Below are 15,565 nucleotides of genomic sequence, written 5' to 3'. Positions count from 1 at the left end.
CCACCTCAGAACAGGAAACATCGAGTATAAAACAATGACTGAAACATGCATAAAATTTAGTGCTCAAGTGAAAAGGCCAGTATATTGTAATTAAATGCGCTCTAATGAAACCAACACAAGGCTGACTGAATGCCCCATTTACCTCAATGCGAGACGGTTTCAGTAACGATTGTAAGGAACTTTATCATTTTCAACAGAGGAGAAAGAATGAATCCACACCGTCCAATAAAAGCAGTGGCCCATACACAACATTTATTGTGTACCGTCTTATAAAATATTTAAATATTTCGGAGCAGGCATACACCTTCCAGCGGAGACAGAGTTATGTACATGTGCTCATGGCAAACAAAAAGGGGATATGATTTTTCTTTTCGTGATTTATGTTTCAAGTTGTGTTCGGGTGAGGGGGAAATGAGAAATGAATCAGGTAGTAAATGTATAAAAATGCAGCCAAGTACGGTGACAAATCAGTACCGTTAGTTAATCGAATAAAACACTACCTTTTTGACATGATGTATTTGAACAAAGCAATCTTATAAAAATTTAACATGCAACCTCCATTTGACACGGTCACCATGATCCGGTTTTTAAACGGGGCCATAGCTTACATCGTGTAAACGGAAACATGTTAAAAAGTCTGAAGCTCTTCCACCCTGGGGATTGGCGCAATACAAGCCAGGCGAATACCCAATGCACTAAAAGGTATCCAGTACACTTATGTAACCCTATAGATGCTGTCCTGTACATTATAGATCTATATATTAAATATCTGCAAAATGAAAAAACATGCATACACAAATTACACAGCTAAGCTTTACAGAGTGATATGAATCGAATGTCTTTCCATAATGTACAAAATTCAATTAAAAGTACCGTCCAATTAATATTGTGTGTGGGCTATTAATTCAAAATACATGTTTAAACTTAAAAGGGGCCAGAATGTCAATTGAACAGAAGCTGGGCTCTCTGGGCCAGTGTCTTTCCGGGTTAAATAGCTTTGGTTTCTTTGAGCAAGAAACATTCCTACAAACTACGATGCAGCAATTCGAACACAGGATTAATAACGTCCGATGGAAGGAATAAACCTGAGGTCAGCATGTTTCCAAGGCCCTGCCATCCAATAGATTTATTTTGGCATTTTCTAAATTTAAAATACATCTTTTTGCAGCCTCAGAATTACTTTTTAAGACCATTCTACCATTTAAAAACTTGTCTTTAGTAGACATTACTATGAAACAATGTTCATCAATAAATAGTCAGCTCTTCGGCATTAATTAGGGTTTCTGCTCAAATTCGGATTGAAATCGACTAAAACTATTCAAGAAAGATTCTGCTTGTAAACTTAACAGGCGTTGAAGTCGATGGGCGTGAAGCTATTCTAGATGTGATTTAGTGAAAACAGTAATGACTTTCCAAGGGTCCAGGAGTCTTGAATATATGCTACATGCACATGAATCTTCATCTACCACAGGCCGTTCTCTCAAAAGCAGGATGGCTTTACCATATCAGATCATTTAAAGTTCACCAAATTTATTCAGCTGTTCAAAAACATATGGATAGACCGCCTTGGCCAAGAGACTGAAGCCAATTCAGAAGCTGTGATTCGGGGAAATCTCAGGCAATGCGCGTATGTGGAGGGGACATGGTCACTGCACGTTGCTGTTGCCAGTTCCATTGTTCTCGTTAGTATTTGTCGTGTTCACTGAATTGATACCATCTTGTTGGGGAGCATCTTTCCGTGGAGGCATTCGCTCGTTAATCCTGTCCAGGCCCTTAGCTTCTTCAAAGCTGCAGATTTTGTGTTGTGGAGAGAATCCTCGGATTGCTTAATGAAATGCAGAATAAATGAGTAAGTGATGGAAATGGCACAACGGAAAGTAAACGTACTTAGGAACAAAGATATGCCTGCTCCCAAAACCATCAGGGGTATTGGACATTTGCAAGAATTCTTGCTTATTAAGTGAAACATTTCAGTCACACGCTCACCAACGTAACAGTCTATCACCAAACACTGTTCCACTGGAGAGAAATAAAGTACTGAACACCTGGTGGAGAAACTACAGAGCACACAAGTCCCTTCGGAGCAAACTGCCCGAGGACAATCAGAGAAAGCTACAGTGCTTACGAGGGCTAGATTCCCCTGTGGTGCATCGGTGCGGGGGAGATTTCCGGTGTGGGTGCGGGGGAGATTTCCGGTGTGGGTGCGGGGGAGATTTCCGGTGTGGGTGCGGGGGAGATTTCCCTGGAGTGTACAGTGCACCAGTACAGCATCTGGTGAGAAGTTTGACTGAGAAACAAAGTTACATCCCAGTATCTGAAAATTGCCGTTATATTCACCTGTCGTGGCCACAGTGTGTTGAATGGTGGAGGAGGACAAGAGTTCTCCATCCTACATCACTGTCTGATTAAAACCAGCTATGAACAATCACTGGAAAGGCTTTGCTTTAAAAAGGGTTTGGAAGAGTTCATTTTTTTTGCCATTTTTAATTAGTTGTGTTTGGGTCCTCCATTTTGTAATCAGCATTCTGAGTCAATCTTTGGGACCGAATTTCCAAAAATGCTTCAATGACGGGGCGCCTCACCACGATTTCTCGCTACATGTGGCCGGCTGGGACCGCTCATATCATCCGACCCAGAACTGTCTGCAGGAAGGGGAGGGGAAAGAGTGGAAGCTCACTACCCCCAGCAAAAGACTTTTAAACGCAGAGGACTATGTTCGTGAGTTTGATTTCAAATAACGCTACTTGAAAGAGACAAAAAAAAAATCTATAGAGTTTTAAAAGGTTACGGAGTGCAATCATGTAAAGTAACTGACTCCATGGTTGCAATACTGCTGTCTACGGATGTGTTCGCAGAGCTTACAGACCGGTACACGAGAAGAATATGGTGTCAGCAGATTTAAGAGTTCTTCAAAGATACTTAGCTATTTGCTAAATCTACCAACAGCCATGTAAAATCTAAAGAAACATCACATTTTAACAATTAAAAACAGTCTATTAAAAAACCAATGTAGTTTATCAGAGGAAAAAAGCATCTATCTTGAGTGTAGTCCTGATAACTTAGTTAAATAAGTCAACACCAAGCCCTTTAATTCGAGGGCTCCCATCAAATTTACAGTTTTAAATCTATCACTGCTAATCTTGCACAACCAGACAGATTGATGTGTTGTGAACAATCTACAAACACTAACCTATATAAAGACAAGGAGCAACCTTATCTTTCACAGATTGTAAGTAAGCTGAAGGCCTATTTCATTACAGCGTTCATTTGGCGAGACCTGTTGGCAGCTTATATGGGATGGTTATCAACTGGCATTTTACACTTGAGTTGATTTGCCGGATTTCCTCAAACGGACAAGTTCTGATGCACTAATTTCTTAAGAAGAAATCACAATTTATTCAACTGTACATTCACAAACATTAAGAAAATGCACAATTTGAACCACCTTTTGTGAATAGAAATTGCCCCGATCTTTCCCCCCATCTCTCTTGTTGACATTGCTGGGCTCGGACTCCACAGATGATGCAACGCCCAACACTGCCCCCTAGTGTGGTTCAGTTCAGCCACTCACTGGATCATCTCAGTGGCTCATTGGGGGGGAGAGCATGACCCTGATTTTTTAACCATCTACCCTTGAAAGAAGCAGTACAAAGGCACAACTCAAAGAAAGCCCAATGGCATCACCCAGGTTATTTCAGAGGCGCTGTAATGGGAAATCACTCTTCAGCTCACTTACTATCAAGATGGTGGTGTACCCAACTTTGAGTTAAACAGAAACATGCAAAATGTTTCAGCACTCACATGCAGTAACTTCAAACATTGGAAAGACTTCAGTCTGACATGCAGAAACCAAACTAACGAAGCATGCTCCATATAAATCGACAAAGCTGTTAATGAACACAGTACTAAGATACCAACACACTTCTACAATATTACCTCTTACAAGGTAATATAGACAGTGAGGCCACTAAACCTAACTCGCCTTTGCAAAGCAAAAAACACAGACAATATTCCTCAAGAATATTCTATATTCACGACAAAAATGAATGATAACCAGTTTATTTCCTGCTTGTGCAAGTTAGATACACCCAAAATCTAGGCCATTTTCACCACCACCAACCCCCCCCCCCCGAACTCTGCACCATATACCTCTGATGCCGACACACTGGGCGTACCTTCATCAGCCTCAATTGCCTCAACTGTGGCTGTACAGAAGTGAGCAGTTGCATGCAAAATGAATGAGAGAGATGAGTAGCGTAGTATTTCACAGAAATAGCAAGGAACCAAACAGCAGCATAACATATAATCCCCAGAGAGAACCGTAATGAACTCCAGATTCAGAACAGCAGCTTTAATATACAAGAGCGTTAATACACAATATAGGAAATAGCAGTTTCAACACAGACATTGCACAATTTACTATTTGGTCAAACCACAATTAATACTGAAACTTTAATGTAAAACAATATGAAAATGAATCGTTTTAGCTCGTATTACTTTGACGTTATCTTGGTCTCAATGAAAAAAGATCAATAATGGTTCGGGCATAATTTTATTCTGTAACGGACATGTACCAAAGCACTTTAAGTTTGAATAGTCAGCAGAACAGACCGGTGGCCAGATATTATACATGGATCGCTCATCCCAAAGCCTCCTTCAGAATGAAGAAACAATCACATTTTCACAACCAGGAATCTGCAGCAGAATTGGAAGAACTTTTTCACTTTACCGGGGAAGTAGTAACAACTCTGAATGTTAGTTAAAGAGAAAATGGGGGCAGGTCTGTGGGGCGGCTTTGTGCAATGTTGATTTGGGCAAAGGCGAAAGGTGTCAATTATTACGAAACTCCAGGGTATAAAAATCCACAAGGTGAAAGGTCAGTTAAGTATGAGGAGGCATGTAGAACTGTAACAGACAGGCCAAACAGCTCGTCTCTTAAGCTTTTGTTAATTCTGTCTGCATCACTGTTGATGCATTCCTTTTTTTGCCCCCTGCGTGAAAATAGTTTGAATGATTTTTATGTTCATTAATGTGAGGGGTGTTAGTGCTGGGGAATGGAATAGTCTCCATTTCAGGCACCCAGTGCCAAGCACTCCTATAGACAGAGTAAAGCTCCCTCTACTCTCTCCCATCAAACTACCTCAGGCCCAACCCTCAAGGGTTGCAACCAATGTTCTCTGTAAGCTGCGCATTGTTCTGCGTGGCCTGTCCCTTTCAATTTCTGTGCATGTGCGGTATTTCCAATGTAAAAGCTTGTGCGCAGCCTGCGCGGGACCGTGCAATTACTGCGCAGCCACACACACAGGCGCAGCTTAAAGAGACCATTGGCTGCAACTGTACCAATTTCATCCAGAATTACCGATTTTGTGGCTCAATTTCAGCCCCGTCCTCCTGTTCCCAACTTCAGAGCTGGAGTAGTCAAACTATGATGCTATATTCAGAATTGGGATTCAATAGCCCGAAAGGTAAATAGGCAGCGCTGAAACAAATCAATTCATCAATCAAAGGTTTCTTATTAAATAATAATAGGATTGGGCCGAGTCAACACGGATTTATGAAAGGGAAATTGTGTTTGATGAATCTGTTGAGAGTTTTTTGAGGTTGTAACTAGCAGAATAGCTAAGGGGGAACCAGTGGATGTGGTGTATTTGGATTTTCAGAAGACATTCGATAAGGTGCCACACAAGAGGTTATTAAACAAAATTAGGGCTCAAGGGATTGGGGGTAATATACTAACATGGATTGAGGATTGGTTAACGGACAGAAAACAGAGAGTAGGAATAAACGGGTCATTTTCGGATTGGCAGGCTGTAACTAGTGGGGTACTGCAAGGATCAGTGCTTGGGCCTCAGCTACTCACAATCCACATCAATGATTTGGATGAGGGGACCAAATGTAATATATCCAAGTTTGCTGATGATACAAAGCTGAGTGGGAATGTAAGTTGTGAGGAGGATGCAAGGAGGCTTCAAGGGGATATAGACAGGCTAAGTGAGTGGGCAAGAACGTGGCAAATGGAATATAATGTGGAGAAATGTGAAGTTATCCACTTTCGTAGGAAAAATAGAAAAGCAGAGTATTTTTTAAATGGTGAGAGATTGGGAAATGTTGGTGTTGAGGGGGACCTGGGTGTCCTTGTACACGAATCACTGAAAGTTAACCTGCAGGTACAGCAAGCAATTAGGAAAGCAAATGGTGTGTTGGCCTTTATTACAAGAGGATTCGAGTATAAGAGTAAAGACGCCTTACTGCAATTATATAGGGCCCTGGTGAGACCACACCTGGAGTATTGTGTACAGTTTTGGTCTCCTTACCTGAGGAAGGATATACTTGCCATAGAGGGAGTGTAACAAAGGTTCACCAGACTGGTTCCTGGGATGGGGGGATTGTCCCATCAGGAGAGATCGAATAGGCTGGGCCTATATTCTCTAGAGTTTAGAAGAATGAGGTGATCTCATTGAAACATACAAAATTCTTACAGGGCTCGACAGGGTAGATGCAGGGAGGATGTTTCCCCTGGCTGGGGAGTCTAGAACCAGGGGTCACAGTCTCAGAATAAGGGGTCGGCCATTTAGGACTGAGATGAGGAGAAATTTCTTCACTCAGAGGGTGGTGAACCTTTGGAATTCTCTACCCCAGAGGCTCAGTCTTTGAGTATATTCAAGACAGAGATCGATAGATTTTGGATATTAAGGGAATCAAGGGATATGGGGGTCGAGCAGGAAAGTGGAGATGAGGTAGAAGATCAGCCATGATCTTATTGAATGGCGGAGCAGGCTCGAGGGGCCGACTCCTGCTCCTATTTCTTATGTTCTTATGGTGGGAATATCAATACTGCATTCTCTGTAGTTAAGGCAGTATAAGAGGAGCCTGATGCTAGACATTGAACTCTGCTGTAAATACCCTACTAATCCATCAGATACAATTCAGTCAGCTCATACCCAAGCTCGCAGGCTCAAAAAGTCCCAAATTTACTTTGTGTATTTCTTCTATCTCAAGCCTAATTTAAAACGCTCAATTTTTTTCTCACCCCTCTCCTGAACTCACCGGACTCTCACTGGGCCCCGGTCTCACCGAGTAGCTTTCCGGTACCTCACCCAATTGGCCATTCTCCACGTGGCAAGCTCAGATCATCAATGTTGGCAGGCTATTCATCTGTGGAGGCATCACAGTGGCTCATGTCCTCAATCAGTACCCACGTGCTTGCACTCTCTCAGTTGGAAACCAATCGGGAGCAGGGACCCTGGAATTTTCCCCCTCTCCTCCGGGGCCTAGAGGATACCGAGGCAAACTGCAGCTCTGACAAAATCAGCTAGCTCATCGCAGAGCATCGTGTTAATCTGGGATCTTCCGATGTGTAGGGTTTCATACTACACTGGGCAGTGTCCATGTATCGGGAAAACCAGGAGGGGCATTCTAGTCTGCATTAGCAAACACAAGAAGCATCAGCAGCTTTCAAAGAGGCTCTGGTTTTTAATTTGACAGCCACTTGCTGTATTGTTCCAAAAATATACAAATATGTCCTGGATCAGTGGGTAAAAGTTGCATGATTAAGCACATCACAACACAGCCATCTGGTTTAGAATGCATATGTACACTGACTGAAATTGTACAGGAAATCAAATTCTGTTTTTGACACAAGTTTTTGAGCCAGTTAGCTCCCACATTATTCAGCTTCTGGTGCCCGGGTCTCTTGCCTGTTGAATGCAAGTGCACGCCATCTGCTGGTGCCCAGGGGATCGTCTCACCACCCACCACCCCCATCAATGTTATCACTAGCTTTTAACCTGTAATTTGCCACTATAGAAAGGAAAGGACTTGCTTGATATAGCGCCTTTCAAACCCCAGGATGTCCCCGAGTGCTTTACAGCCAATTAAGTCATTTTGAAGTGTAGGTAACGTAATGCAGGGAAACGCGGCAGCCAATTTGCGCACAGTAAGGTTCCACAAAAGGCAATGAGATACATGACCAAATCAGTTTATAGTGGTGTTGGCTGAGAGATAAATATTGGCCCGGACACCGGGGAGAACTCCCCTGCTCTTCGAAATAGTGCCATGCGATCTGTTACATCCACTGGAGAGAGTTGAACGTCTCAAAAGGCGGCACCTCCGACAGTGCAGCACTCCCTCAATACTGCACTGGGACGGTCAGTCCCTGGATTTTGTGCTCAAGTCTCTGGAGTGGGACTTGAACACACAACCTTCTGACTCAGAGGCGAGAGTGCTGCCCACTGAGCCATGGCTGACGTCGGAGGAACAGTATTTCCTCCATCTAAATATAACCATTCATTAGGGTTCTATTAGGGTTTTATAAGGCATTGGTAGGACCTCATTTGCAATACAGGTGCACGATCCCTTATCCGAAACCCTTGGGACCAGCTGTGTTTCGGAATTAGGAATTTTTCGGATTTCAGAACGGATAATAATGCTTATAAATGGACAAGAGGCGGCCGTCGGGTTTACCCCACAACTACACCACTAGTGACCTGGCTAGGTAACCAGATTACTATAAAGAAATAGTTAACAGCAAGGTTTCCTCAAAGTTGCACACGGCCACGCAGTAATCTGCAAACTCCCGTGCAAGCTGCTCAAGCTTTCACACTGGAAATACCGAGAGACGCTCCACGAAAAAAAATTCGGTTTTCAGAGCTTTTTGAATTTCGGAAGTGCGGATAAGGGATAGTTGACCTGTACTGTGTCCAGTTTTGGCCCCCCAGCCCAGGAAGGTCTTTGTGACTCTGTAGAAAACTCAAAGGGCGTCTTTGGAGCTTAATGCCCCAACCTGAGAGCATTGAGCTACGAAGATAGACTCGATGCCTTGGGTTTACACTGAGGGATCTGATCCAGGCGTTTAAGATTATTAATAGTATGGCCAAATAAGATATGATGGGGATCGGTAGAACTAGGGGGCCAGACATATAAATTGAGGCAGCTGGGAGTGACGTTGGAGGCCTGGAAGTTTTACTTTACCCAAAGGCTGATTGACCTGTAGAGCGGGATTCTAGCAGGTGGTGAAGATGATTCTTTACAGCCCTTCAAGACGATGTTAGATGGACTTTTGGGAAATAAAAGGGTCAGTCAGCACAGCACATGGAAAGCGGGAGTAAATCATTTTGGATAATAATTAACTGGGTGAAGGCCTCCCAGGGCTTGCCTGATTGCTCACGAGGTCAGAGAGGAATTTTTACTCCTGAATTGGTTACCGCTCTCTGGCTTTTGGCCTCTCCCTGCAGGTGGGAGAGGGGGATGGTATGAGGGTGAAATCTGCCAAAATGAGGGAGAATGCATGTGGGCCTGACAGTCTTTCCCTAGAATCACAGAAACTTACAGCACAGAAGGAAGCCATTCGGCCCGTCATGCCTGTGATGGCTCTTTGAAGGAGCAGTCATGTTCAGTCCCACACCCCCGCGTTTTGTCCGTAACCCTGTGAGTTCATCCTCCAGAACCCGTCCAACTCCTTTTCACATTATTGATGGAGTCAGCTTCCACCACCTGTTCAGGTCGAGCGTTCCAGATCCCCACAGCTCAGTTCTCCCTTCTCGATCTTTTGCCAATGACTTTGAATCTGTGACCTCTGGTTATTGACCCATTCACCAGAGGGAATATTTTTTCCCTATTTACTCTATCAAAACCTCTCATCTTGAAAACCTCTATTAGGTCACCTCTTAACCTTCTCTGTTCCAAGGAGAACATGGTAACTTTTCCAACCTCTCTTCATAACTGAAGTCCCTGATCCCTGGTCACATCCTGGTAAACCTCCTCTGTACTCTTTCTAAGGCCTTTACATCTTTCCTGAAGTGTGGGGCCCAGAATTGTCCACAATACTCCAGCTGAGGCCTAACCAGTGATTTATAAAGTTCGACTTTGATCTCTTTGCGTTTATCTTCTATTTCTCTATTTATAAACCTAAGTAACCCATATGCTTTTATGACCACCTAATCAACTTGCCCTGCCACCTTTAAGGATTTGTGTATATGGACACCAAGGTCTCTGCTCACCGACACGTTTCAAAATCACGCCATTTACAGTATACGGTCTTTCCATATTAGTCCTCCCAAAGTGTGCCTTCGCCTCAACACAACATAAGGAATAGGAGCAGGAGTAGATCATACGGCCCCTCGAGCCTGCTCCGCCATTTAATAAGATCATGGCTGATCTGCGACCTCAACGCCACTTTCCCGCCCAATCCCCAGATTCCCCAAGAGTCCAAAAATCTATCGATCTCAGCCTTGAATATACTCAACGATTCAGCATGCACAGCACTCTGACGTAGAGAATTCTAAAGATTCACAACCCTCTGAGTGAAGAAATTCCTCCTCATCTCAGGCCTAAATGGCCGACCCCTTATCCTGAGATGATGACCCCTAGTTCTAGACTCTCCAGCCAGGGGAAACAAGCTCTCAGCATCTACCCTGTCAATCCCTCTCAGAATCTTGTATGTATAAGGATACATGAGTTCAGTTGCCTTTTAAAATACAAGTTCTGTTTTCTACATGCAAAAGAGTTAATTATAAATACGGGTCAAATAAGGCTCTACTATAAGCGATATTACAGCAACTGTTTTTAAGATGAAAGTACTGGCACAAAAACCGATGGGACCAAACAGGGCGGTTTTATGCAACTCATGCTTTGATACAAAGAAAGTTATTTTAAGTTTTCACATAGTTGAACAGCGAGCTCATTTCATGGAGTCAGCAGGGAATTATCCCATGCTAAGAAGCTTTTGTTACCGTTTAATGCAACATTGCCAAATAAGCTTTAATTAAAATGGATTTAGTCAGTTGTTAAGATTGACAATTTACCAAATAAAAACAAACTGCAAATGCTGGACATCTGAAATAAAAATGGAAAATGCTGGAAATATACAGTAAATCAGTCAGCATCTGTAAAGTGAGAGGCAGCTTAATGTTTCGGGTGTAAGCGAAGGGGCCTTGCTGACCGTCTTGCTGTGGGCTTTCACCATTTTCTGTATTTATTTCAATTACTCACCATATCAGTGCTTTTAAGTTCAGGGAAGGTAAAGTTTTCAGAAGTTTATGCTCCTCACTTTAAAAAACAATCTTCATTTTTCAGATACAAGTGCTACAAACAGGTTTTCAGGAAATATTCCAGTAAGTGAGGTCCCACACGAAGAAACATGGGCGTGCTTGCACCAGACACCACAGCACAGGAGACAGTGACAGACTGGGTAACACGAACAAGCAGTTTACCAGATTTATTTTAAACCAACTGTTTCAGTCTTTAGGGTTTTCTTGTATTTTCTGTAGGGTTCCTGTGCATTTTCTAAAACTTAAGTGTCACAAGCAAATTTTCTTTCCACTGAGCAGAATCTAGCGCTGGCAGCAAAGCAGCGGGGGATTATTGGGGAAAAAGCAAAATACTGCGGATGCTGGAAATCTGGAATAAAAACAGAAAATGCTGGAAATACTCAGCAGGTCGGGCAGCATCTATGGAGAGAGGAACATTGAGTTAACGTTTCAGGTCGATGACCTTATGTCAGAACATCGATCTGAAACGTTAACTCTATGTCTCTCTCTCCACAGGGATTATTGGGATGCTGAAACTACACAGCTTGATGCTCCCCAACAATATCCTGAAGGCAACTGCACATCAATGAAATCAACAACCATTTCGAGGCCTGGTTTCAATGATTTTTTTTGCTCCTTTTCCAGACAATTTTTTCCCCATCTCTCCTGAAGGCTTTGCTCAGGTATAGTTCCGTGGGTAATGGTCCCCTGTGACATCTCACCCAAGTCGCCATAGCTCGTGGGTGAGTCCAGACAACAAGCCTCGACAGGCTGTTCCAACTATGGGGAGGGGAAGGATCATAGCCAAGCCTGATCCTCCTCTTTCACACTTCTGGACAATGATCAGGAGTTGAAATTCTAGACTAATCTTGCCCGAGCAGAACAAGGGGCTCCAGATCGATTGTAGCAACCCTGCAGCTGAGCTCAGCACGGGCCGGATATTGAACCTGGCACATTCCAGGTGTACGGCTAAGCTAGTCCCTGGGTAAAACCATTGGGGTACTTCAGAGAATTTTTGAAGAAAACCTACATTTAGAAGGCAAAATGAGAGGCTTACTTAAAGGTACAGCACCTTTATTTAAACCACCGACAAGCCATAGTCATAAATTTACAGACATGCGATACAATGAAGTAACTCTCACTGAGCCAGTCACGCCTTTCTGCTCTGGATTTTGCCAGGCTTGGCTCTTCGCCCTTCCTAAGTTGGTGGAAGATTGGGAGGGGAACAGAGGAGTAGCTGATTTGTCAAATACTTTTCTGTGAATGTAGCGTCACTTTAAAGGCACCTGTGAACACCATTAATTCACACTCCATTACGGTCAACACAAGAGGCATGTTCAACAGCAGCTGGATTTCTGAGCTTCTTGCCTGAAAAGCCACTGAACCATATAGGCCTTTTAAACAGTTTCTTTAATGCTCAAAGCAGCTGTGCAATAGAACAGAGACCCAATGCTGTGGGTTCCATCTCCTTTATACTGCAGGGCAGAATCCAGTGAACAGCAGAAAAAGGGCATCCCAACTGTGGGCCTTTCCTCGACGGATAGGGAAGGTGGGTGTAAGTCACCTGGGCCGGCCTGGGCAAGGAGCCTCAGTACTCAGCCCGTTCGTGGCCAGCACGCAAGGTGAGCGCGGCCTCCAAACTACCTCATCAGGTGAGCACTGGTGCCCCTGGAGGCAGCAACATCACCTCACCCACCCAAAGTCTGGGCTGCCACTGGCAGCAGCACTTGAAGGGAGATACCACGGGTTACTGTGCAATTCTGAGCACAGGAAACGAGGCTTAACCCGTCCTATTCTAAAGCATCCAGATCAGTGATTTGCCTTCATTTGTGTCCTCCGTGGTTTAAAACCAACTTTTCATGCAACTACTGAACTCCTTGCAATCTAAAAATGAATATGAAATGCAAGTATTAAAAGGAAAGTACAGTAGGTCACATGAGGTTTATTGCAAACCCCCACACATCGATTTGGAAAAGCAAGCTTTCATTAAATCCCCAAATGATGAATTTTAATGCTTTGGATTAGGCAAACTAATTGTTTAGTAAAAACAACAGAAAACGCTGGAAAAACTCAGCAGGCCAGGCAACATCCGTGGAGAGAGAAATAGAGTCAACGTTTCAGGTCGAAACCCTTCGTCAAGACTGAAAAAGCACAGGAAATGAAATAGATTAAAAGGCCAGGCTGGGAGAGAACAAGAGAGAAGTGAAGAGACATTAAGAGGTATTCAAAATGAGACGAGATGGTGATAGGACTAGTGGAGAGAAAAGACGGCTCTAGATTAGGTGTGAAATGTGCTGGCAGAATGGGAGACAGCTGCCATGTCGGAGAGAGAAAAAGGGGGAAGGGCACAAAACAAAGGAGTGGATAAAAAATATAAGTAAAAATGTAATAGGGGCCGAGGTTATGATCTGAAATTGTTGAACTCGATATTGAGTCCAGAAGGCTGTAAAGCGCCTAATCGGAAGATGAGGTGCTGTTCCTCGAGTTTACGCTGAGCTTCCGTGGAACAATACAATAGCCCAAGTACGGTGAGGTCCGAGTGGGAATGGGGCGGTGAATTAAAATGACAGGCGACCGGAAGCTCGGGGTCATCCTTACGGACTGAACGGAGGTGTTCCACAAAGCGGTCACCCAATCTGCGTTTGGTCTCCCCAATGTAGAGGAGACCGCATCGTGAGCAGCGAATACAGTCATTTTAATTCACCGCCCCATTCCCACTCAGACCTCACCGTCCTCGGGCTCTTGCATTGTTCCACGGAAACCCAGCGTAAGCTCGAGGAACAGCACCTCGCCTTCCGATTAGGCACTTTACAGCCCTCTGGACTCAATATCGAGTTCAACAATTTCAGATCATAACCTCGGCCCCATTACATTTTTACATATTGTTTATCCACACCTTTATTTTGGCTTTCCCCGCCCCATTTCTTTTTTTTTCTCTCTCCCACATGGCAGTTGTCTCTCATTCTGCCAGCGCATTTCACACCTAATCTAGAGCCGTCTTTTGTCTCCGCTAGTCCTATCACCATCTCGTCTCGTTTTGAATACCTCTTAATGTCTCTTCACTTCTCTTTTGTTCTCTCCCAGCCTGGCCTTTTAATCTGTTTCATTTCCTGTGCCTTTCCAGTCTTGACAAAGGGTTACGACCTGAAATGTTGACTATTTCTCTCTCCATGGATGTTGCCTGGCCTGCTGAGTTTTTCCAGCGTTTTCTGTTGTTGTTTCGGATTTCCAGCATCTGCAGTATTTTGTTATCGTAATTGTCTTAAATCAGGATCAATTTGAAGATAAATGTTGCAGGCACACAGTTAGGTGAGACTGTCGGGCTAATTAGAGAATGAAAATGCAATCGTTGAGACTCAGGTTTCAGTGCAAGTCGTCTTAAATCATTGGTGTCGAGAGACCAAATCACAACCCACGATCTTGAAAACCTTTCACATCGCACCCCTCACATACAAACAGTGGGCGAACAGGTAGGGGGGAAAAAAAAAAAAAATCGGGAGGGGGAATGGCAATGGAAGTACAGTGGAAAGAAATCTTTTTTTCAGGATTCTGAAAACAGTAAGGCGGTGGGAAGACAGAAGGATTTAACGAGGGGGTTCCAGAGGGCACGGGAGCAGTGGGTGAAACAGCACAGCCAATGGTGCAGAGGAGGAGTGGGGAATAAGGAGTGAACTGATGCCGGAGGTTTGGAAGGCTGCGACACGTGGCTACAGGTCACGGAGGTCGGTTGGGGGCGAAACTGTGGATGGATCAGGATCTTAAAATTAATTCCACTGGGGCACGGGGTGTCAGCGGAGCTTTGGAAGAATGGGGCTTAACGCAGGTGAGGACACAGATCAGGCATTCAGGGTAAGTTGTAGTCTATAGAGGGTGCAGGCCAGCACGGAGAAGGCGACCCTCAAGGTATTAACTTAATCACAAAATATTTTTTCCTCTCCATCAAGTACTTGTTGCATTACCCAATCTCTGCTTAAATGGACAGTGAAAGCACAGTGTAACAGATTACAAAAAAGCTTTTAGATTTAATCCCTTACCGTAAAGATTTGAAGAAAAAACGGAATAACTACTCTTTAGCATGCTCACAGGTAATGCCTATAATGCTCCCGAATGCCTGCTCCCTCCACCCTATTCCCACTAAACTGACCACACAACTTCCCTTCCTAGCTCCCATGTTAGCTGACATAAACCGGTTCGCTCTCAAGTACGGTCCCCCTCTCCTTCAAATCTGCCGTCATCACCCCTCTCCTCAAAAAAAACCTTTGAACTCTCCGTCCTTGCAAACTCCTGCCCCATCTCCAACCTCCCTTTCCTCTCCAAAGTCCATGAACATGCTGTCGCCTCCCAAATCCATGCCCATCTTTCCCGGAACTCCACGGTTGAATCTCTCCAATCAGGTTTCTGCCCCTGCCACAGTCCCGAAACGGCTCTTATTAAAGTCACAAATGACATGCTTTGTGACTCTGACAATGATAAACTATCCCTCTTCGTCCTTCTCAATCTATCTGCAGCCTTTTAACACAGTTGACCACTCCGTCCTT

General features: G+C 44.0%; 1 protein-coding gene across 8 annotated transcripts in view; it reads right to left on the bottom strand.

Annotated features, from left to right (window-relative positions):
* Positions 1 to 226: 226 nt before the first annotated feature.
* Positions 227 to 15,565, bottom strand: part of LOC147098466 (serine/threonine-protein phosphatase 2B catalytic subunit beta isoform) — a 77,444-nt gene continuing 62,105 nt past the window's right edge. For 5 of the 8 annotated variants that reach the window (XM_085970158.1, XM_085970149.1, XM_085970157.1 and 2 more), the window contains 2 exons: positions 4,176 to 4,205; positions 227 to 1,825 (listed from right to left, as the gene is read on the bottom strand). In XM_085970158.1, coding sequence (XP_085826284.1) covers positions 1,647 to 1,825; positions 4,176 to 4,205 — 209 coding nt within the window. In that variant the 3' untranslated portion in view covers positions 227 to 1,646. Of the gene's footprint in view, positions 1,826 to 3,190; positions 3,376 to 4,175; positions 4,206 to 10,989; positions 11,083 to 15,565 lie in introns of all 8 variants that reach the window. The other 3 variants (XR_015074179.1, XR_015074180.1, XM_085970150.1) reach the window with 3 other exon arrangements.

This window comes from Somniosus microcephalus, chromosome 29 (assembly GCF_052327205.1).
Source record: "Somniosus microcephalus isolate GS21.2 chromosome 29, FLI_Smic_1.0, whole genome shotgun sequence".
NCBI lineage: Eukaryota > Metazoa > Chordata > Chondrichthyes > Squaliformes > Somniosidae > Somniosus > Somniosus microcephalus.
This window is presented reverse-complemented; position numbering and strand designations above follow the sequence as displayed.